Here is a 25,159-nt window from a genome sequence, read left to right on the forward strand (position 1 = left end):
TTATGCAAGCCTTTATGGTGCAGCATTTGTTCTTAATTTTTGCCTAGTATTCCAGTTTATTGGGAATCAGTATCTGGAGGAGTGTTTTCTGAGTTAAATCATTAACTTTCTGAAGCACATTCACTATATTATCATTGAATAATTTAATTATTTCTATGTCTGAGATGTGCACAATGCACATTAATATGATCAATGATATGTTATATTTAAGAAGAGCCATGAAACATTAATTTAGTTACCTGTAGTGAAACATCAATCTTGGTCACTAGAATACTCTCTGGTTTTTTATCAGAGATGAATATCAAAAGGTTGTTTTTATAAGAAATTAGTTCCAGGGCTCCCATCTGTCCAAAAAAAAAAAAAGAGTTCTGTTCTGTTCCTTTTCCTTAGTGCAACTGGACAGTTTTTGAATAGAAAGATGAGAGTGTAAGATTAATATAGTTAGTTTGTAATTAGTCTTGGGCAAAGTAAAGATAATAAGGTTTTAGAGTATTTTTAAATTGAGTTTGAGGATTACTGTTTCTTTTAAACACCTGCCAACTGCTCCTAAATTAGTTAAAGATACTATTTGATCTCCATTAAATTGCACCAGTTTAGGGAGAATTTAATCTCTTTTTACTGTTTACTTTGAGAATAATTCTGTTTTGGAATAATTTTTTTAATGAGCTTTTATAAGGATATGATAGAACTGTTTTCTTTGAGTAAATGGTTAATTGAGACATAAAAGTATATTGATTTCATTTGAAAAAATAATATTTTTCCTCTGGGAATTACATTAATTACATTTGATTTTTTACTCAACATTTTTGAGAAAAGGATTGCATTGGTAATATACACTACAATATATATGTTCCATTTTCAAAGATTGTCAGGTGTCAAAATTTCCTTTCTTTAAATATGGATTGCTCACTTTCAAATTAGGAGTATTATTGACCTTTAATTATGGTGAAAAGTGAAAATGTTAGTCACGCAGTCGTGTCCGACTCTGTGACCCAATGGACTCTAGCCCACCAGGCTCCTCTGTCCATGGGATTCTCTAGGCAAGAATACTGGAGTGGGTTGCCATGCCCTCCTCCAGGGAATCTTCCCAACCCAGGGATCGAGCCCTGGTCTCCTGCGTTACAGGCAGACAGTTTACCGTCTGATCCTATTGATTATCATCTACTTAAAATGAGAGATCAATACAGCTACCTGTGACACATTCCTTCCGCATGGTAAATCCCAAGAAAATGAAAAGAAAATGGTAAAAGAATAGGTAAACACAAGGTAATATTCTCAGTTCTACTGATTAAACATATATGAAATTATTTTATGTCATCAAGTGTATAGAGACTTGCTTGTTTTTTTAGATAACTTTACTAGTATCTCTTCTTAATCTGGACTTTTTGCCCACAGTCAAAGGTGCGCCTCGGTCTCCGGATGGCCGGGGAGGTCGTTCCCAAACTGACTCTGGCCCTGGTGCCCCTGTGGCAGCCAGCAAGGAAAACCTCCCTGTGCTCAATACCAGAATAATTTGCCCAGGTAGTACTCACTCTGAAACGTGGTATATTTTTAAGTATTTCTATGAAAATGTATAAGTACTCATCTTCCTGAACTGTATAGAAATGTGCTCATAAAGTGTTGCTTTACGAGAGTGTTCTTAGTACTTTTATTAGTCAAAGTCGGGATCCTTAGACTGTGGTGTGTGTAAGAATTGCCTGGAAATTCTTAGAAAGCATATTCCTGGCCCCTGACCTGAGAAATTTTGATTGAGTAGCTCTAGAGTGGAACTCAGGAATCTGCATTTAAGTTCTAAGGTAATTTTGATCTTATATTTAACCAACTTTCGAGTATCCTTGAAGCCTTCCTCTTAGTTTTAAGCCACAAGTATCTGTAGTTATTTTTACACTAATAATACTGCATCATTTTGGAATATCTGAAGCATCTGTTTCAGCCCTGATAAGGGCTTGGGATTTAGGGTAGTATTAGTGGAAACTGAAGAATGTGTATGGAAGTGGAGGGAGGTAAATGTAAATGTCTCAGAGATCTCCTTAAGTACCATTTGTTTGCCTTAGTGAAAACTTTCCAGATTCGTTCCAGAGTAGTTTGGAACCCAGATTACACCTTGAAAGTCAGTCTCTTCTACAAATGATTTTTAAAGGTGTATCACAATTCAAGAGTAATATTTGGAGACTTTATTATTGTTTATAATAGTCAACAAGTGGAAACAACCCAGATATTCACCAGCAGATGAATGGAGAAACAAAATGTGGTGCTAACCCATAGGGGGTTTCCTTCAGTGGTAAAAAAAGTTCTGAATCAGGTAGTAATGATCAATGAACAACTTTGTGTGTATAAAACTTCATTATATACTTTAAAGGGGTGAATTTTATGGTATGTGAATTATATCTTAATGAAAATATTAAAATGTAAATGATAAATCCAGGACATGTTTGGTTCCGGAAAGGATTCTACTTCTAAAGGTCATATCTCTCTTCAAACCTGGACTCTTCTGGATAGAAGCTGTACATATGGCTAACCTTAAAACATTTTAGAAAATACTGTGCTTTTCTTTGGAGCATCTGAAATATGACTCTTCACCTTTTCAAGCCGTTTTTCTCTTACCAGCATAGTTGTTTTGTTCATTAATTTACTTATTTAGACATAAAGGAACTGGCACAGCAGTTGTATATTCAAAACTATGAGAGTAAATGACAGAATTAAGTTAATCTTCATTATTTGATAATCGGCTAAACTTTGTAACTAAAATAATGAACATTTCTAAGAGGAGCGCTTTGTTGAAGACAGGAATGTTAGCTAAAGAAAGGACTAAAGAAAGGATTTTGTTTCCTAATTTCCTAGTGTTTCTCAATTGCAAGACATATTTTTCTTCACTATTCTTTCCTTTTTGTCTGTCTGTTCCCTGGAGTCCTTATTCCTAGTGCTTCTAGCCTTAACATTTGGTTTGGTAAATCATAAAACTCATTAGCTTTAAATACTGTAACTGGTTAGTGGAAAGCTAACTAGTTGTTGAAATAAATTTGAAGTTTTGCATATTTAGAGGTAAGATGCTTCATTTTTCTGTTCAATACTGTATTCTTCTAAAATCCATAAATACCTGGGTTTAATATTTTGCAACTTATTCTTGACACCAACACTGAGTTTTCACCCTTGTATGTCAGCGTTTTTACTTGAGTGTTATTGTCTATGCTTCGAGAGTGTGAAAATGATAACTATGACTTTCTGGATAATTCAGCCTTTATTGTAAATTCCTTACAGACTTCCTACCTTCTTTGCTAATGAAAAGGAAGCAGTGGTTACTTGTTGAAGTTACAGAATCATTGATGGTAAATGAGAAACTGTCACAAAGAGACTCCTATTTAGGTCCTTACCTGTTTCACTTTTTATGACAACAGATCATAAAAAGAAGCATCAGAAACCTTGTATTTACCAATGTCATAATTCTTAGTTTTGATTAATGAGAAAAAACACTGAAAAGCGTGGAGCTATTTTGCTCCATGCTTTGGGAGCAAGATGTTTCTGATTAAAACTAAAAACAGTGGATTTGCTCTTTCTGTTTTTCTCTTAATGTGTGATCCTGTATTTTTTTTTTCCTGTCAGGTTTAAGAGCAGGACTAGCTGCCTCAATTGCTGGAAGTTCTATTATCAACAAAATGTTACTAGCAAATATTGACCCTTTTGGTGCAACGCCATTTATTGACCCAGATCCAGATTCAGTGTAAGAATATATACTTTTGCATATATTTTGTTTGGACTTCCCTTGTTTCTGTTTTATATGAATGGTAGCATTTTAAATACAATAAAAATAGTCCCACATCCAAAAAAAAAACATCAGAAAATTTCAAAAGTTGATGATGATGAATACATTAACATATGTGAAATACAGTGGTTTTCATGATCTAAGGCAGGTCGCTTCCAGCCTGGAGTCTCGGATACCAACCCAGTGGCAAAGTGAGTCACAGCTCTATACACTTTTCCCTGGAATGTTTTATTCATCAGTGCCTTCATAATCAGAATTTTGCTATTCCTTTCACCTCAGTTTTTTCTCAGCCTTGCCAATTCTGCCATCTTTCCACATTCAATGTCAAGGTTTACTTATTTCAGGGAGTTTCTGGCTCACACCGATCCCTTCCCTTCTTAAAACTCCTTTAAAACATCAGTTGTTCAATATGTACTGATACTTTGTTTTACTTCCATATTTAATTTTGCTTTTTTATGTCTCATCTCTCTAATGACACTCCCGAAGGACTGGACCACACTCCTTTGTACTTTTTTAAAGTGCTTAGAAGAAGGGACTGGTCTAGTCGTTTTCTGCTTAATAAATTACTCAATAAGAGTACAAGTGTGGAGTAGACTTTCTGACCAAAAAAAGAGTATTAGCATCTGACTGTGAAGCCCTCTCATTTGTGAGTGTAGTGAGGGGCTTATGTAGGAAGTAGAAGAACTGAGATTTTGTTACAATTAATAGAAAAAGCATTACCACTACCGTCTCCACTTTCCCCTGCCCACAGTCCCTTTAGGTCACTTGTTCTGAAATTTACGACACACTGGGGCATGTACGTGGCACAAAAATAGGAAATGATTCCTGCTAACCTTTCCCCTCTTCTGTAAGAAATGTAAGCTTAAATGGTGTCAAGTGTTATTTTGTGTGTAAATTGTAATTGCCATTATGAACCTGAAATTGACTTTCATGTACTTTTCCTTATTGTAGGGATGGCTATTCAGAAAAATGTGTCATGAACAATTACTTTGGGATTGGATTAGATGCAAAAATTTCATTAGAATTTAACAATAAGAGAGAGGAGCACCCTGAAAAATGCAGGTAATTTGGATAATAGTAATAATGTAATTACACAAAGGCAATTTTACTTTCATTTCATTTATTACCTCTTTGGCTCACTCTGCATTTAAAGGGTAAATAAATAATAGTTGCAGAAATTCTCTACCAATGTTTATTTTCAGGAGCCGAACTAAAAACTTGATGTGGTATGGAGTCCTTGGAACTCGGGAGTTATTACAGAGATCATACAAGAACTTGGAACAGAGGGTTCAACTTGAAGTAAGTTCATCTTGATAGTAAAGAAGTTTCAGATTATCTTGCAAGATTTATTTGTGGAACTGATTTGGCCTTAACTTGAATGGGCTTCCCTGGTAACTCAGATGGTAAAGAATCTGCCTGCACTGCAGGCGATTCCAGTTTGAACCTTGGGTGGTGAAGATCCCCTGGAGAAGGGCATGGCTACCCACTCCAGTATTCTTGCCTAGAGAATTCCACGGACAGACCAAGGGGTCATAAAGAGGCGGACATGGCTAAGTGACTAACACTTAGAACATTTAGGGCACACTTATTCTCTTACACTGGAGGGAAAAAAAATAAAAGTGGTTATCCACTTTATGCCAAAGGAGGTATTAGGCACTGGATATGACTGACACACTTAATTACCATTATCATTAGATCCTGAAATTTAGATGTTTCTCTGAAATTGAGGTTCCCTGTGAAAAGGCCGGACCATGAAAGTGTGTACATATACAGGATAGCATTTTTAAAATTCATTTATTTTTAATTGGGGGATAATTGCTTTACATTGTTGTGTTGGTTTCTGCCATACATCACCATTAATCAGCCATAGGGTATACGTATGTCCCCTCCCTCTGAAACCTCCCTCCCAGGATAGCATTTTTATCATACTTGTTTTCATTTAAGTTTCCAAGTTCTGACTTGATTCTGTAATGCCTGAAGTTTCATAAATCCCTGAAAATACCATTCACAGTAAATAGAAGTTTTTAAGTTAAATGTACACTTTGTTCCAATTAATTACTAACAAGTTAGTAAAAATCAAAGGAGATTCTGAGCATTTACGTTTTCTAGTATTGTTTTGTTTTTTGACTAATTTAAATAGGATGATAAGGACAGCAAAAGTTCTTTAATCTGATAACAGGAAAAAGAAGATAGAGGACATGGCTCTGAGAAGTCTGCTGTGTATGTGTGCGCTGAGTCGCTCAGTCGTGTCTGACTTTTTGCAAACCCATGGACTGTAGCCCACAAGGCTCCTCTGTCCATGGGGATTCTCCAGGCAAGAATACTGGAGTGGGTTGCCATGTGCTCCTCCAGGGGATCTTCCCAACCTAGGGATCTAACCCAGGTCTCCAGCATTGCAGGCAGATTCTTTACAGACCAAGCCACCAGGGAAACCCCGAGAAGTGTACTAATTTCTTACAGTATTATTTTCTTTCACCTTTGGTCCAGAGCTCACTGTTTATGATGCTAGGCTTGTCTTTCATATCTTGTATCTTTTTATAACCGGATATTTTAAACTGAGGTATAGAATGCATACAGTGAAAGGGAAATCGTTAGTCACTCAGTTTTCTCCAACTCTTTGCGTCCCCATGGACTGTAGACTGCCACACTCCCCAGTCCATGGGATCCTCAAGGCAAGAATACTAGACTGGGTTGCTATTTTCTTCTCCAAGAGATCTTCCCAACCCAGAGATCAAACCCCAGGTCTCGGCATTACAGGCAGACTCATTACTGTCTGAGCCACCAGGACAGATCTTAAGTTGACAGCTCAATGCATTAAACAGAATGTTTTTTATTTTAGTTGTTATCTTAAAGATGGAGTGTGGACTAGACAGGTGTCTGGCTCATTCATTATCAACTAAATGTTCTAGCAAAAATAAACCTATTCTACCTGCCACTCTAGAGCACAGCTTAATGATCCATCGGTTTGATTTATCATTGCTTATGAAATTAAAATAGATGTTACTGGCTGAAAAAGGTACAAAATCAGGAAGGCCCATATTCTGTAAATGCTATTGTTGGCCTCCCCATCCATTGCTCAGCTTGGGTTCTGGCCTATGCATTGCGTATGTAATCATTTTCCTTGTTTATGTCCCCTAGTCAGCTACACTCTGCTTAAGGACGGGTAAGAAGTTGTGTTCATCTTCATTAGCCCCATAAGCTTGCACAGGTCCTGGCCCTGACTCGAGAGGGAAACAGACAGGCAAATGATCATTTACATAATCTGTTAAGTGTTGTGTGGTCAAGACCCATAGCTGGCTGTCTTTAAGATTTAGGGCACTAGCCAGAATAAGAATGACTGGATTGCTTTATTTCTAGGAGAGCCTTCAGCTCTTCAGAAGTTCTGTTTCTGTCCTTTTTGATTGATGGTCCAAATTCTGAACAATACCCTACGCAACTGCTTTGTAATCTCCATTAAGCAGAGGTTCTTAACACTTTTTGACCTGTGAACCCTTTTGGCATGCTAGTAAAAACTATGGACCCCTTCTTGGAATATTGTTTTTAAAGCACTCTTTAAATATATATAGACAAAATAAAATAATATTGAAATAAATTAACAAAATATTTTTAAAGCATTGTAGAGTAATATATATGTTTCTTAATCGCTACATCATATGACAAAAATCTAATGGTATATATAATAGTAAGTGTGGGCTTCCCTGGTGACTCAGATAGTAAAGAATCTGCCTGCAGTGTGGAAGACCCAGGTTCAATCCTTGGGTCAGGAAAATCCCCTGGAAGAGGGAATGCCAACATACTCCAGTATTCTTGCCTAGAGAATTCCATGAAGAGATGAACCTGGTGGGCAAAGAGTCAGACACAACTAAGTGACTAACACTTTTACCATACTTTTGAAGTAATGATGAGCATAAATGATATTAAAAGATACCTGAAACATCTGTAATATAATACAAAATATCTGTTTCTATTGTGATGAAGTCACAAGTACTGTATTGCCAATGTCATTTATAATTGAGTGCATTGCTAGATTTCAGAGATTACTATGAGAGAGATGTTTTTACCATTCCAGTTAACAGACCGTGAATCTATCCATGGACCCTTGGTTTCTGAACCTCAGGTTCAGAACTTGATATAATTCTAACTTGATACAAAAGTTTATATTCAATGATTAAAAGGAAAACAAGATAGGTGAAAGCATCTGTTAATATGCACAAGAGGTAAAGTAGAAAAATTAGAGAATTCTTTCCCAGAGTTAAAAATAAACAAACACAACACATGCTACTCCTGAGGACCATGGAAGGTCCGTTGTTTAAAAATTCATTTCCTTTATGTTGGATCACTTGGGACAAAGGTGGAGAAGAGAGACTCAGGGCTTTGGAAATTTTTCTCAGAAAGATCCCTTTTCACCAAGTGCCAGTCATTGACCGAAAAAAGACCTCAGCTTTTTGCTCAGGAGTCTGCCTTCCCCTGTTGTGTTGTATAGAAATCATGTGTTGACTTTGAGTTTGCACAAAGCAAAGACCTTGGCCTTGGCTTCTCCAGCTGCAAAATGGATAAAATAATGCTTATGTGCAGAATTATAATTCATTGATACAAGAAATCACAGTTGAAACTGTAAAGAATTATGCAAATATAAACCCTGTTTCTCAAGCCATACACCCTGTGAATGTGATACGAACTGAAGATTTAGAACCTTTGAATGACATTTATAATCCTCTCTACAATCATGAGAATGCCAGAAATGTAGAATAACATTGTAATATGAAATTTTGCAGTTTTTAGAGCAGAAATACCTTTGACCTATGAATGAAAAATGTCATTAAGATTCAACCTTTTTTCTTAAAGATGACTTTTTTGTCCAGATATACCTAATTTACATGCATCAAGCAGCTTGTTCTAGATTTTAAATGAAGTAATGATCAAATACTGTTTTGAATCCTTTGAATACTAAGGTACATGAAGGAGAAAAACAATGTTCACCTGTAATCCACAATAAAATATAACAAAGAGTTGTTTAATTCACATTTTTTGTAATTTCACGTATTTCCATAATCTCATAACAGTTGTTTCCATAATTTGTTAAAATTGGCTTATAGTAATTTCTATCTCTATTTAGTTCATTCAAAAATAATGATTATAGCTACATTTTAAGTCATGTTATATAATAATTGAGGGCTTCCCTAGTGGCTCAGTAATAAAGAATCCGCCTGCCAATGCAGGAGACGCAGGTTCAATCCCTGGGTTGGGAAGATCCCCTGGAGCAGGAAATGGCAACCCACTCCAATATTCTTGCCTGAGAAATCCCATGGACAGAGGAGCCTGGCAGGCTACAGTCCCTGGAGTCAGAAAAGAGTCAGACACAACTGAGTGACTAAACACCAACAAAAATAATAATTGAAGCTTCCTGAATGCTTTCTACATATTGTGTTTAATGCTTAAATTTTATGAGACAGTTATTATCATTCTTTATGAGGCAAGTATTATTATTTATTTCAGAAATAAATTTATTAAAATTTATTTCACTTTAAGTCACTTACCTAACTAAGATCAAGCAGTTGTTATCTGGAGAAGCCAAAACTTCAACTCCAGTTTTTTTCCCCATAAAACATTAATTTGTAATTATAACTGAAAAAAGTCATTTACTGACTCCCTACTGTGTGTTTTAGATGTTTCCTTGTCCTATACCTTGATGGCCACACTATGGACCAAGTATTATTAGCCCGTTTTCCAGATGAGCAAAATGAATCTCTGAAAGTCTAAGGCATTTGACCAAATAAGTGACAGAATTCAAAACAGGCCCACTGTCTTCCCATATTTCCTAATGAAAGGAGCTGAAAAGCAAACACTAGTCAGAAAAAAAGTGTAACTGCAGTTTTAAGGCATTTTGCAGCATCATGAACAAGTGGAAATATGAGATTAGAGAAGATTATACAAAAAATATAACACTCCTGAACTTACTCCCGAATCTGAAAGAAACAGTTGAGTCAGATGACCTTAATTTATTGAATCTGTACTGCTCATACTTTCCCTGAGACTCTAGGAAATGGACATTAAGCTCTTAACCCTGGGTGTTTTCCTAATGCATGTATGTTAAACTCAGCAAAGTATATGGAGCTTTTGACATTTTCATCTTATTCCATATTATGCTTGCAAATAGTATATTTGTTGATAAAATCTTTAAGGACTGCTCTGGATTTTCTTAGTATTCCTTTTATATTTATGAAGATAACATTTTTCCATTTCCTTTGTGACTCATATGACTCTTTTCTAAAGAACACAAAAATATTTGTTCAGTTGAGTTCAGAAAAGGTTTATTGTTCAACTAAATACTTTATGTTCATTCATTTATCAAATACTCACTGAGCACCTGCTATGTGCCAGGAACCACCCTAGGTACCAAGATACAGTGTGAGCCTTTGACTATGTTGAAATGTAAAAGAAAAGAAAGGTTAAAAACACCTTGTGGATGTTAGTGTTAAGAAGTATTCACAGTTATTTAAAATTTTTGAAAAGTAGGTTCAAACCAGATTCTCATTTGTTCTAAAGGTTGAAGATCATTTTCATTGGGCATTAAAATGGAATTTTTATAAAATTATGTTAATTATTTTTTAATTTGAGAATTAGTGAAAATACAGCATCTGTTTTAAGTATGGCATCTGCAGACACCTTGCTTTTAAAACAAAGGCTCAAACCTTCTCTTCAGCAAGAACTTACTCATGTGTGACTCAATGGTAAAGAATCCACCTGCTAGGACAGGAGACATGGGTTTCGATCCCTGGGTCAGGAAGAGCCCCTCGAGAAGAAAATGGCAACCCACTCCAGCCTGGAGAATCCCATGGACAGAGGAGCCTGGTGGGATAAAGTCCATAGCGTCACAAGGAGTCAGACACAGCTGAGCAACTAAGCATAGCACAGCATATTATATATATGTGTGATATATTTATATATATATCACACTTTTAATCCATTCATCCATCAGTGAACACTGAGGTTGGTTTATAAAACACTTTTTTCAATTTGTTTTTCTATAACAACTTCTGCTATAATTATTTACTCTTTAAAATTTTTTAAATTAAAAAATAAGATAAATATAATGTGTAGGAATATATTTATAGAAAAGCTCACATCACCACCACTTTCCTCCATTGTCCTTCATCTTTGGTCTTCTACTGTCTTCCAAACTCGTGGTTTTGCTCTTTTGGTCTGACCTCTCGACTTTTGACCTTATAGTGCGACGGACAGTATATTCCTCTCCCCAGTCTGCAAGGAATAGCAGTGCTGAACATCCCCAGCTATGCCGGAGGCACCAACTTTTGGGGTGGAACTAAAGAAGATGATGTAAGTATTCCCTTGCTCTGTCTAGAAGTTGCCCACATTCCTTGGCATGAGGTCCCTTCCTCCATCTCCATAGGTGATGAAAGCGATTGAGTCCTTGTCACGTTGCATCACTCTGATTTCTGCCTCCTGCTTCCACTTGTAATGATCTCTGTGATTACACTGGGCCCACCCCAATCATCCAGGATAATCTCCCCATCTCAAGGTCCTTAATTTAATCACATCTGCAAAGGCTCTTTTGCCATGTAAGGTGACATTCCCAGGCTCCAGGAATGAGGACACGGGCATTTTGGAAGGCAGGGAGGGGAATATTATTCTGCCTACCAAAATAGGCAGAATTCTGTACCTTTACTTTTCTAAATTTGTATTTTATTACTGTTTTAATTTTTAGAAATGTCAAAGGGCTCACTTGGCCATTGAGGTATATGGCTATTTTTGTTTTTATTCTCTCCTTTATTAAAAGAGAAAAAACACAACCTAAGAAATGCAGTTGTTCTAAAGATGAGAGATGACGCACTTATTAACGCATATATAACAATAAAAATGGAAAGTTTACCATGATCTTTGAAGAGTCGTATACTCTGAATGATAGGCCCTTTGATTTGAGGCTTATGATGTAGTGGCTCTCACTGAACCAATTTCTCACAGCTCTGAAATGTGCAGGCAGGGATTAAGGTATAAAATAAATTGGAAAATATTTGTAATTTTCATAATACGAATATATTCCAATCCTATTGGAGTATAAAAATTTAAATTAGTAACCAGTTATTTGTCAGCCCATCATCACTCTTAAATATTTCAAGGAGAAGAAATCAGTGAGATTGAGATAGATAAAGCTAATGTTCCTTGAACCCCTACTAGGTAGGCAGACAGTGTTCTGAGAGTTTCGTGTTTACAATGTAATAACCCACATTTTAAAAATTTAAATGTATTTATTTTTTATTTGAAGGATAATTGCTTTCCAGAATTTTATTGTCTCCTGTCAAACAGCAACATGAATCAGCCATAGGTGTACATATGTCCCCTCCCTCTTGAACCTCCTCCCAAGCTCCTCCCAGTCACCCCTCTAGGTTCATACAGAGCCCCTGTTTGAGTTCCTTGAGCCATACAGCAAATTCCCACTGGCTATCTATTTTACATATGGTAATATAGGTTTCCATGGTACTCTCTCCATACACTCACCCTCTCCTCCCCTCTCCCCATGGCCATAAGTCTCTTCTCTGTTTCTTCACTGCTGCCCTACAAATAAATTCATCAGGACCATCTTTCTAGATTCCGTATATATGCATTAGCATATGATATTTATCTTTCTCTTTCTTACTTACTTCACTCTGTATAATAGGCTCTAGGTTCATCCACCTCATTAGAACTGACTCAAATGCGTTCTTTTTTATGGCTGAGTAATATTCCATTGTGTATGTAAAACAACTTCTTTATCCATTTATCTGTCTATAAACATCTACAGAACATCTGCTTCCATGTTCTAGCTATTGTAAATAGTGCTGCAATGAACACTGGGGTACGTGTGTTTTTTTTCAATTTTGGTTTCCTCAGGCGTATGTCTTTGGTATGTGCCTAGAAGTGGGATTCCTGGGTCATGTGGTGGTTTTATTCCTAGTTTTTTAAGGAATCTCCATACTGTCTTCCATAGTGGCTGTACCAATTTACACTCCTACCAACATTGCAAGAGGGTTCCCTCTTCTCCACACCATCTCCAACACTTACTGTTCGTAGACTTTTTGATGATGGCCATTCTGACTGGTGTGAGCTGATATCTTGTCATTTTGATTTGCATTTCTCTAATCATGAGCGATGTTGAGCATCTTTTCATGTGTTTGTTAGCCATCTGTTTGTCTTCTTTGGTGAAATGTCTGTTTAAATCTTTTTCTCACATTTTGATTAGGTTTATTTTTTTGGCCTTGAGTTGTATGAGTTGCTTATATTTTGAAAATTAATCCTTTGTCAGTTTCATTTGCTATTATTTTCTCCCATTCTAAGGTTTGTCTTTTCACCTTGTTTATAGTTTCCTTTGCTGTGCAAAAGCTTTTAAGTTTAATTAGGTCCCACTTGTTTACTTTTGTTTTTATTTCCAATACTCTAGGAGGTGGGTCATAGAGGATCTTGCTTTGATTTATGTCATCAAGTGTTCTGCCTATGTTTTCCTGTAAGAGTTTTATAGTTTCTGGTCTTACATTTAGGTCTTTAATCCATTTTGAGTTTATCTTTGTGTATGGTGTTAGGAAGTGTTCTAATTTCATTCTTTTACATGTAGCTGTCCAGTTTTCCCAGCACTACTTATTGAAGAGGCTGTCTTTGCCCCATTGTATATTCTTGCCTCCTTTGTCAAAAATAAGGTACCCATAGGTGCTTGGGTTTATTTCTGGACTTTCTATCTTGTTCCATTAGTCTGTGTTTCTGTTGTTAGGCCAGTTCCATACTGTTTTGATGATAGTAGCTTTGTAGTGTAATCTGAAGTCAGGAAGGTTGATTCCTCCAGTTCCATTCTTCTTTCTCAAGACTGCTTTGGCTATTCAGGGTCTTTTGTGTTTCATATGAATTTTGAAATTTTTTGTTCTAGTTCTGTGAAAAATGCTGTCGGTAATTTGATAGGGATCGCATTGAAGCTGTAGATTGCATTTGGTAGTATAGTCACTGTCACAGTATTGATCCTTCCTACCCAGGAATGTGGAATATCTCTGCAACTGTTTATGTCATCTTTTATTTCTTTCATCAGTGTTTTACAATTTTCTGTATACAGTTCTCTTGTCTCCTTAGGTAGGTTTATTCCTAGACATTTTATTCTTTTTGTTGCAAAGGTGAATGGGATTGATTTCCTCAATTTCTCTTCCTGATTTTTCATTGTTAAGTATATAGGAATGCAAGTGATTTCTGTGTATTGATTTTGTATCCTGTGGCTTTGCTAAATTTACTGATCAGCTCTAGCAATTTTCTGATAATATCTTCAGGGTTTTCTGTGTACAGTACCATGTCATCTGCAAACGGTGAGAGCTTTGCTTTTTCTTTTACAATCTGGATTCCTTTTATTTCTTTTTCTTCTCTGATTGCTGTAGCTGGAATTTCCAAAACTATGTTGAATAATAGTGGCGAGAATGGACACCCTTGTCTTATTCCTGATCGTAGGGGAAATGCTTTCAGTTTTTCACCACTGAGAATAATGTTTGCCGTGGGCTTAATACATATGGCTTTACTATGTTGAGGTAGTTCCTTCTGTGCCCATTTTTTGAAGAGTTTTAATCAAAAATGGGTGCTGAATTTTGTCAAAGGCTTTTTCAGCATCTATTGAGATTATCATATGAATACCCACAATTTTTATCTAAATTTTATCAACAAAGAAGCTGACACAAAGCTTACACAGTTCCTAAGTGGGGGAGACAGTTTAAAACCAGGCAGTCTGATAACAAAAAGTCCCAAATTTGTGTCCTGAGATTTTCAGTAAGTTTTAATTATGATACTACTTTACATTGAATATTTTTTCAGAGGCATAATTGTGTATGATACAGTAAAAAGAGGAAGTAAAAAGAACAAAGTAATAGAGCTGAAATTTAAAGTTTTTAGGTTAATTTTGTGAAAATATATTTAACATCAAAGCAAAGTAAGCCCACGTGTTTTCATCTTCTCAGATTTCATGTTCTTCAGTTCATTTCAGTCGCTCAGTCGTGTCTGACTCTTTGTGACCCCATGAATCACAGCACGCCAGGCCTCCCTGTCCATCACCAAATCCCTGAGTCCATCCAAACCCACGTCCCATCGAGTCGGTGATGCCATCCAGCCATCTCATCCTCTGTCGTCCTCTTCTCCTCCTGCCCTCAATCTTTCCCAGCATCAGGGTCTTTTCCAATGAGTCAGCTCTTCACATGAGGTGGCCAAAGTATTGGAGTTTCAGCTTCAACATCAGTCCTTCCAATGAACAACCAGGACTGATCTCCTTTAGGATGGACTGGTTGGATCTTACAGTCCAAGGGACTCTCAAGAGTCTTCTCCAACACCACAGTTCAAAAGCATCAATTCTTCGGCGCTCAGCTTTCTTCACCGTCCAACTCTCACATCCATACATGACTACTGGAAGAACCATAGCTTTGATTAGACGGACCTTTGTTGGCAAAGTAATATCTCTGCTTTTTAATATGTTGTCTAGGTTGGTCATACTTCCTTCCAAGGAGCAAGCGTCTTTTAATGTCATTGCTGCAATCACCATCTGCAGTGATCTTGTAGCCCAGAAAAATAAAGTCAGCCACTGTTTCCACTGTTTCCCCATCTATCTGCCATGAAGTGATGGGACCGTATGCCATGATCTTAGTTTTCTGAATGTTGAGCTTTAAGCCAACTTTTTAACTCTTCTCTTTCACTTTCATCAAGAAGCTCTTTAGTTCTTCTTCACTTTCTGCCATAAGGGTGGTGTCATCTGCATATCTGAGGTTATTGATATTTCTCCCGGCAATCTTGATTCCAGCTTGGGCTTCATCCAGCCCAGCATTTCTCATGATGTACTCTGCATATAAGTTAAATAAGCAGGGTAACAATATACATCCTTGACGTACTCCTTTTCCTATTTGGAACCAGTCTGTTGTTCCATGTCCAGTTCTAACTGTTGCTTCTTGACCTACATACAGGTTTCTCAAGAGGCAGGTCAGGAGGTCTGATATTCCCATCTCTATCAGAATTTTCCACAGTTTATTGTGATCCACACAGTCAAAGGCTTTGGCATAGTCAATAAAGCAGAAATAGATGTTCTTCTGGAACTCTCTTGCTTTTTCGATGATCCAACAGATATTGGCAATTTGATCTCTGGTTCCTCTGCCTTTTCTAAAACCAGCTTGAACATCTGGAAGTTCACGGTTCACGTATTGCTGAAGCCTGGCTTGGAGAATTTTAAGCATTAGTTTACTAGTGTGTGAGATGAGTGCAATTGTGCAGTAGTTTGGGCATTCTTTGGCATTGCCTTTCTTTGGGATTGGAATGAAAACTGACCTTTTCCAGTCCTGTGGCCACTGCTGAGTTTTATGCCCTAAAAAGTTGTAGTAAGATATATAATAAAGCACATACAGATACTGCTTGTAACACCTTGAAAAATTTCCCTTGTAACGTATCAAGTGAACTCGATTGCAATTTCCATGTTCATTACCTTTAATTTTACAAAATCTGCATCACTTTTTGAAATTTTGAAGTTTCCTAAAATTACATGCATCATTTTATTGAGATGCCTGAGTTATGTATGAACAGATATTTAATACATCTTATACCAAGACGGGGCTTTCCAGCTGGTGCAGTGGTGAACATTAGCTTTAATTTTCTGAAATCTGCATCACATTCTGAAATTTTAAAGTTTCCTAAAGTTACATGCATCATTTTACTGAGATATCTGAGTTATGTGTGAACAGATACTTAGTACATCTCATACCCAGATGGGGCTTTCCAGGTGGTGCAGTGGTAAAGAATCCTGCGGCCAATGCAGGAGAAACAAGAGACGCGGGTCCCATCCCTGGGTCGGGAAGATTCCGTAAGTAGGAAATGACAGTGCACTCCAGTGTTCTTGCCTGGAAAATGCCATGGACAGAGGAGCCTGGTGGGTTACAGTCCATGGGGTTGCAAAGAGTCGGACACAACTGAGTACAGCGCGCACACATACACAGACACACACACACACACCAAGATGAATTATTTGGGAATATATTAGTTCACTCTCATCAAGATTGCTTTATAAAGAGGGGCATGAGTATTATATCCATGAATTTTCAAACCTTTATTATATTTATTTTAAGCTCTCTTCAGTGATTAATTTTGTCCTTGAAGTATCATTTACTGATAATATTTGCTTACTTTTCTGCTTCCTATTTTTATATATTTTTAAACATATGTGTGTTGCAGGGTTTACATTGCTTGATGTGCCACTTCATTTAAACCTTAACTGTATTAGTGAAAGTGTAATGTGGTTTTCCTTTCAGATATTTGCTGCACCGTCATTTGATGACAAGATCCTAGAAGTCGTTGCAATATTTGACAGCGTGCAAATGGCCGTTTCAAGGGTCATTAAACTGCAGCACCATCGCATCGCCCAGGTTGGTTTCCCTACTCAAACCTGACTTCACTGCTTGTGTGCATGTGCGTGCTAAAGCGATTCAGTTGTGTCTGACTCTGTGCAACACTATGGACTGTAGCCCGCCAGCCTCCTTTGTCCATGGAATTCTCTAGGCCCAAATACTAGAGTGGGTTGCCATGCCCTACTCCAGGGTTCTTCCCTACCCAGGGATCAGACCCGTGTCTCATACGTCTCCTGCGTTGGCAGGCAGGTTCTTTACCACTAATGCCAGCTGAAAAGCCCTCACCGCTTGGGCTGTTGAGAAAGCTAGTCTAATGACTCGTAGACTGTATATTCATCTATAAATTAATGGGCTTTCTTGTTATTCTAATTGTTACCATGTCATCCTATGTGGAAAAGCATAGCATCCCATTCCACAGAATGGACCAAAGTCAGCTTTGAATACAGCAAGATTGAGTGTCAGATGATTTGGACTCTCAAATAACTCGTTTTGTTTCAGTGCCGTACAGTAAAAATCACTATCTTTGGTGACGAGGGAGTCCCAGTGCAGGTGGACGGAGAAGCCTGGGTTCAGCCTCCGGGGATCATCAAGATCGTGCATAAGAACAGAGCGCAGATGCTCACCAGGGACCGGGTACGGAGCCGAAGACAGGCTCTTCTGGAGTCTGGTCCACCTCTAACGAGTAAATTGTCATGAAAAACAGAAACCCAGGGAAAAGATTCAAATTGTCTTTGAAGTCTGACATTTAGGTCATTCTGGCTTAAAAACATGAAAAAAAATGTTTATTTAGTTCTTAAAATAGTTTCTTCTTTTAGGTTTAGAGAAAAATTGAGCAGAAACTGTAGAGAATTCTGTTTTTGTTCCCACATACGTCCTCACCTCCCTGACAAGCACATGAATTCCCCTATTACATTTCCCTGTTCTGTTCCCCTTAATATCTTGCTTTAAGTGTGGTACATTTATTACAGCTGATGATCCACTATTGATGCATCATTATTCACTGAAGTAATAAGTTTGTGTTCTGCATTCTATAGGTTTTGACAAATGTATAATCATTTGTGTCCATCGTTACAGATTTATGCCCAATAGTTTCACTGCCCTAAATATTCCTGTCCTCCACCTCACATCCATCCCTCCCTTATTCCAACCCCTGACACCCCCATCTTTTTCTGTCTTTACAGTTTTGCCTTTTCCAGAATATGTATTCTTAATTAAGGTCACACTCATAACAAATAAGACTACAGCATCCATCCTGTTTGTTATTCATACAGTAGTAAATATTGAAGCATAAATTGAAGCTTTTTAAAAACTTTCTGATACAATGATCATCAATTACATTACTTTTTATTTGTTGTAATATATGAGAAAACTTTAAGATAGCTTCTTCGTCCTTGCAATATATTTCATGAAGTGTTAGGATGAGGAAAAAAGTAATAGTAGTTTTAAAGCCATTCGTGTACTATCTAAATACACATTTATTTGCACGTGTTTAGCTCTGAGCGCACAGTTCATTGCCATATTGATTTTAAATAGGCCTTTGAAAGCACCCTGAAGTCTTGGGAGGATAAGCAGAAGTGTGATGCTGGTAAGCCAGTTCTTCGAACGCACTTATACATCCAGCAGGCGGCGGACCTGGCCACGGAGGAAGTGTCGCAGATGCAGCTGTGCTCGCAGGCGGCGGAGGAGCTCATCACCAGGTACCCGAGCCCCTCGAGACGTGCGGCTGCGCGAGCGGGCGCGGCCCGCTCTGCTTTCCGTAGTTTACCCGCCTCTGCGGTGGGTCCAGGTCTCCGGAAGGGACGCCTCTGTTCTCCTCCAGCTGCTACCTCCCTTCTGCCTCGGAAATCCCTGTTTTGCTTCTTCAGTCCCCTCCGACACACGCCCGTGTTCCCCACAGGCCGGTCCCAGACTTCCTGAAACACAAGGGAGAGCTTGCCGAACGTACCCTCTTGTTCTTTTATATATTTTATGTTTTACATACGTGCTCAGTCGCTTCTGCCGTATCCGACTCTTTGCGACCCCATTGACTGTAGCCCTCCAGGCTCCTCAGGCCATGGGGTTCTTCTGGCAAGAATACTGGAGTGGGGTGCCGTTTTCTTCTCCAGGGGATCTGCCCCACCCAGGGATCGAACCCGTGTGTCCTGCATGGCAGTTGGATTCTTGACCATTGAGCCTCCTGGGAAGCCCTAGTTTATAGATGGCGCTAGTGGTAAAGAACCCGCCTGCCAAGGCAGGAGATGTAGAAGATGCGGGTTCAATTCCTGGGTCAGGAAGATCCCCTGGAGAGGGGAATGGCAACCCATTCCAGTATTCTTGCCTGGAGAACCCGTGGACAGAGGGGCCTGGTGGGCTACAGTCCATGGGGTTGCAAGAGTCGGACACAACTGAAGCAACTAAACACATATAAAACATATATGTATGTATTATGTATATATATTATATATATAACCTTTCTGTTATTATTTCCCCACTTTACATACAGTCATTACTGTGCGTGTGTGCCCAGTCCTGTCCGATTCTCTGTCACCCCCACGGACTGTAGCCCACTAGGCTCCTCTGTCCATGAAATCCTCCAGGCAGGAATACTGGAGTGGGTTGCCATGCCCACCCAGGGATCGAACCCAGCGCTCTTGTGTCTCCTGCATTGGCAGGCGGATTCTTTACCCCTGAGCCACCCAGGAAGCCCTCTTTATACTACATTACTTACTTATATGGTGCTTTGTAATTATTAAATGTTTATAGGATGTAGAAGGAAATGTAAACATTAACCCTGCTCCCAAGAAGAGTCAGGGTGTGGGGATGGGTGCTGCTGCTGCTGCTAAGTCGCTTCAGTCGTGGCCAACTCTGTGCGACCCCATAGATTTTCCAGGCAAGAGTACTGGAGTGGGGGGGGGATGGGTGGGAACAGTCCAAAAATCTGTTTCCAGTAGATACATCATGGACTTTGCCAGACCACAGAAATTAATTTTAGGAGACTGAAAGAGAAGATAAAAAAAAACGTTCTGTGAACATAAAGCAGATAAAAATCACTATGACCAGGATTAAACTTCAAAGATGAGGACGGACCACAGGCATGTGTCTTCTCGCCTCCTCACCCAACTCTCATCTACCCAACGTGGGTAAGAGCTGCCTGACCAGGCCACTGTGAAGGTTAAGTGAGACACGCCATGGGAAGCCCCCTTGGCACAGCAGGTCTGGCATATTCGGTGTTCTGTGCGTGATCGCTGTTATAGTCTTCCAACACCTTCACCTGGTCACTGATCACAATGCTGAAATAGAAAAGAAGGAAAGCAAAGCTTAGGAGTCCGGGGAGCTAACTTGCTTCCTTTCTCCTCCCCACCCTCTCCGTCTGCTCTCTCTCACTCATTCCTTATCTTCTTCTTTAATATGTGTTAGTTGCCCAGAGTGTGCTAGATGTTAGAGATACGAAAAAAGATACACACTCCCTACTGCTGGAGACCAATATTTAAAATTTTAGAATAAAGGATGATAACTGTAAGATACTAAGTAGCTTAGTAAAAAGATAAGGGAAAATTAATATTTAGCCAGCTAAATCCACATAACTGCATTACTGTGCATCTCAGCTTCTTATCCACAGACATAGTAGTTTTAAGGTAAATACATCTTAGATACTGTGAACATCTTCTGTTGACTTCAATTTACAGAATTTTTTGTGTTTTTTTTTTCTTTTTTCCTGGCTTTAGTGAGGTACAATGGACAAATAAAAATTCTATACTGTATATTTAAGGTATGCACTGTGATGATTTGATGTACATATACATTGTAAAATAATTAATACAATCCAGCTAATTAATACATTATGGAAAGCAGTATGGAGGTTCCTTAGTTTTCTTGAAACTAAAGCATGCTCCCTTGAAACCACAATGTTCTTCCTATATTATCGTCCTGTCAACCAACCAAATATCCTTATCCAAAAAAAAAGAGGGGGGACGTGAAGGTTGACCAGAAGTCTGGTCAACCTAGTTTTGATTCCCCATCAGCCAGTAAATCAACCTCACTCATCAATTTTCAGAATGTGTATTCATTTGAAAAAACAGAAAAGTGAAAGTTGGTCTCATAGTCGGGTCCAGCTCTTTGTGACCCCATGGACTGCAGCCTCTCCCACTCCTCTGTCCTTGGAATTCTCCAGGTAAGAATACTGGAGTGGGTGGCCATTCCCTCTTCCAGGGGATCTTGCTGACTCAGGGATCGAACCCAGGTCTCCTGTGTTGCAGCAGATTCTTTACTATCTGAGCCACCAGGGAAGCCCGCACCTAGTAGGAAATTCAGTTAGCAGTTGGAAGTGGTCCCTTGATGTTGATTACTTTCTTTTGCCTTGAAAATTAGAATAACATTTACTCATCTCTGTTCTTCTGATTAATAACCTCTTCCTCATAATTTCAAGGTTATTGATAAGGATGCTTAGGTGATGTTTGCAAGTTCCTTTGTATCTTGGATATCAGTCATATGATCCTTAAGAATTAAATTCTTTTCCTTTACTTGTGATTCAGCCATGGAGGACTTGTGTCTCTCTTCCTTTGTTCCTCCCTTTCTGGATTGAAGATCATTCTCCTTAAAGATGTCAGAAGCAAAAGGATTAGAATAGACGTGCATTCTTGCTTATTGCACACTTTGCTCATTTTCCAGCAGTCAGTAGAATTTCTCCTCCTTATTGCCTTGCCTTTCTAGAGCCTGTCTTTCTAGGACTGTTCTTGAAGGTCTAGATTCCAAAGAACTGCGGCACAACAGGCTTTGGTGTTGGATAGACGTAGACTAAAATCCAGGCTCTATCACTGATTAGTTTTGTGTATATACTAATGCTCTCTGAGCCTCATATGTCATCATCTGCAAAGTGGAGAAAAGCCACAACTACCTGTTAGGTTGTGAACATTAAATTAGACATGTATATAAAGCACTTAGCGTGATGATATATGTTTTCCCCTAACTCCAATACTTTGGCCACCTAATGCAAAGAGCTGACTCATTTGAAAAGACCCTGATGCTGGGAAAGATTGAAGGCAGGAGAAGAAGGGGACGACAGAGGATGAGATGGTTGGATGCCATCACCGACTCAATGGATATGAGTTTGGGTGGACTCAGGGAGTTGGTGATGGACAGAGAAGCCTGGTGTGCTGCGGTTCATGGGGTCACAAAGAGATGGACACGACTGAACGACTGAACTGAACTGACTGAATCTGTTGTAACTGTGCCTGGTTGAAGTTTCAGTGAATAAAAGATGTGTCTGCACTCTACATTTGGGACCCCTCTCAACTTTCCAGCGATAAAGCAAAACGAAGTGTTACTACATCTTGTGCTTCCAAGTAGCACCTCAGTATGTGTATCTCTGATGCTAGGCCTAACATTTTTTTCAACTTGATTAATTTGTTTTTGGCTGCACTGGGTGTTCATTGCTGCACACAGCGCTCTAGTTGCAGCGAGCAGGGGCTCCTCTTTGTTGCAGCGTGCAGGCGTCTCATCGCGGCGGCTTCTCTCGTGGAGCACGGGCTCTAGGCTGCGCGGGCTTCAGTAGTTGTGGCACTTGGGCTTGATTGATTGCCCCAAGGCATGAGGAATTTTCCCAGACCAGGGATCAAACCTGTGTTTGATCTGCATTGGCAGGCCGATTCTTAACCACCCGGAGAGTCCATAGCCTAACTTTTTATATAAAAGATTTTGGAGTTGGTATTTTTTGTTTCCTGGTGGCTCAGATGGTAAAGAATCTGCCTGCAATGTGGGATACCCAGGTTCGATCCCTGCATCAAATCCGGGATCCCCTGGAGAAGGGCACGGCACCCCACTCCAGTATACTTGCCTGGGAAATCCCATGGACAGAGGAGCCTAGCGGGCTACAGTCCATGGGGTCGCAAAGAGTCAGACATGACTGAGCGACTAACACACACACATTTTTTGTTGCAGTAGGGTTTAATTTTGTAAACCTACCCTGTGCCATTCATAATTGAGCAGTTATTAAAAAATGTTCCTTTCATGATCTTTTTTTTTTTTTTTGCTTGTTTTATTCTACCATTTCTACACTTCAGAAAACTCAAGCAGCACTCGGAAGAGTGATGTGTTCATGGGTCTTGTTTCTGCTTCCAGGATCTGTGATGCGGCCACCATCCACTGTCTCTTGGAGCAGGAGCTGGCCCACGCAGTGAACGCCTGCTCCCACGCCCTGAACAAAGCCAACCCACGCTTCCCAGAGGTGAGGAGCTAATGGTAAATGCCCATTCCACACATTTTTTTGGTGTTACGTACAGAGCTTGATACTTTAAACATGCCACACGCTTTGAAAATCACAGTCTAGTCTATATGAGTCTCTACCCAAAGCTTATCCTTCTCTTATGACCAGATTTTTCTTGATTTTCCTTTCCTGCCACCATTTTCCCACTCCTGCTCTTTTTTTTTTTTTCACTCCTGCTCTTAAGTTCGCTTCACTTTTTGTTTCACTGTGACTCACTTGGCACCTTACCATCTTCCTTGTACTCCTTCTCCTTTTAAGTACTTACATTTCTCGTTTTCACCTTCTCCCCTGCACCTTCACACAGGGCGCACCTAGGTATCATGCATTTAACTAGAACTGATCAGTCAGTGTTGGAGTTGTCCACTGAAATAATTCTTCATTTTGTTTTACTGCATCAGTAAATTTAGTCAGTTTTCTAATGTAGAAGTTACAATAGGTGGATAGAATCTAACTCTTGAAGTTATATTCACTTGCCAAGTGATGCATGGCATTGTTTTTATCCTTTCAATTATTTAGTTGAAGTTACCTAAGTGAGTGTAAAAAGAAGTGTTCGTCCTCAAGATGAAAGTCTAGAAATCAGTCTGGTTGGTTGGACCTAATGAGAGTGAGATTCAATGGCTAGAACTAATCATGATCAGATATTCAATGGCTAGAACTAATCATGATCAGATATTCAATGGATAGAACTAATCATGATCAGATATTCAATGGATAGAACTAATCATGATCAGATATTCAATGGATAGAACTAATCATGATCAGATATTCAATGGATAGAACTAATCATGATCAGATACTGCCCCTTTTAAGACATAATTTCCTTTGACCTCATCCTCATGGGAATATGTGTCTTTTCTCACGAGCATATTCATGCTTGTGTGCCCGAGATGTGGCTGTGTGTGTATTCACCATAGTCACTCTATTCTTTTGGTCCTGTGCTGTAAGAAGTAGAAGAGGTACTCCTGCTAACAAATGTGAGTGTGAAACTTTGCAGTTACAGGAGTATTTTGGCAGATTTTAAAAAATATTTGCAATGTGAATTTAAATCAGAAAGATAAAATGTACTCTCTGATGATTGAATCCCAATTTAATACAGAACTACTTGTCTTTGATGTCTCTGTTTGTTTTTTTTTTTTTTTCCTAGAGTCTTACAAGAGACACTGCCACTGAAATAGCCATCAATGTGAAGGCCCTATATAATGAAACAGAATCTTTACTAGTGGGCAGGGTTCCTTTGGTAAGGAAAAGAAATGATGGATAACATCAGAATGATGATAAATGTATGGTTCTTGCCTTCATTAGGGAGCATGCATTCATCAGATTCTAATGCACAGGCAGGCTCTGGCCACCATCTCTAGAGCTTCCTTTTCACCTTGCTTTTGCTTTTAAGAAACTATATGGCTGTACCTGGGAGTTATGCTTCAGGCTAACAGGAGTAGAGGATTTCCCTCATAGCTCAGTCAGTAAAGAATCTGCCTGCAATGCAGGAGACCCAGGTTTGATTCCTGGGTGGGGAACATCCCCTGGAGAAGGAAATAGCAACCCATTCCAATATTCTTGCCTGGAGAATTCCATGGACAGAGGAGCCTGGTGGGCTTCAGCCCGTGGGGTCACAAGAGTCAGTGACGACCTTGCAACTAAACCACAGCAGGAGTGGAGCTCCCCTGTCATCATGTCTGTATATAACCCTGTTCTCCCCAGTCAGCTTTGAGAATCTTGGGCTTTACAGAGAGGGAGACCTTCTTCAAGGACTCATTAACCCAT

The 25,159-nt window shown here is 39.0% G+C and overlaps 1 protein-coding gene across 28 annotated transcripts in view; it reads left to right on the plus strand.

The window, feature by feature from the left end:
- The window catches only part of DGKH (diacylglycerol kinase eta), a 204,254-nt gene that overhangs the window by 165,176 nt on the left and 13,919 nt on the right, over positions 1–25,159 (plus strand). For 11 of the 28 annotated variants that reach the window (XR_014071424.1, XM_081550817.1, XM_081550814.1 and 8 more), the window contains 10 exons: positions 1,396–1,521; positions 3,601–3,718; positions 4,712–4,822; positions 4,963–5,059; positions 10,991–11,098; positions 17,059–17,172; positions 17,653–17,787; positions 18,688–18,851; positions 23,251–23,356; positions 24,540–24,632. Coding sequence is in view for 26 of the 28 variants with exons in the window: in XM_081550817.1 (XP_081406943.1) it covers positions 1,396–1,521; positions 3,601–3,718; positions 4,712–4,822; positions 4,963–5,059; positions 10,991–11,098; positions 17,059–17,172; positions 17,653–17,787; positions 18,688–18,851; positions 23,251–23,356; positions 24,540–24,632 (1,172 nt within the window). In the remaining 2 variants the exon portion in view is untranslated. The remainder of the gene's footprint in view (positions 1–1,395; positions 1,522–3,600; positions 3,719–4,711; positions 4,823–4,962; positions 5,060–10,990; positions 11,099–17,058; positions 17,173–17,652; positions 17,788–18,687; positions 18,852–23,250; positions 23,357–24,539; positions 24,633–25,159) is intronic. The other 17 variants (XR_014071425.1, XM_081550813.1, XM_081550812.1 and 14 more) reach the window with 3 other exon arrangements.

This window comes from Giraffa tippelskirchi, chromosome 12 (genome assembly GCF_054371585.1).
Source record: "Giraffa tippelskirchi isolate mGirTip1 chromosome 12, T2T-mGirTip1v1.2.pri, whole genome shotgun sequence".
NCBI classification, from domain to species: Eukaryota; Metazoa; Chordata; class Mammalia; order Artiodactyla; family Giraffidae; genus Giraffa; species Giraffa tippelskirchi.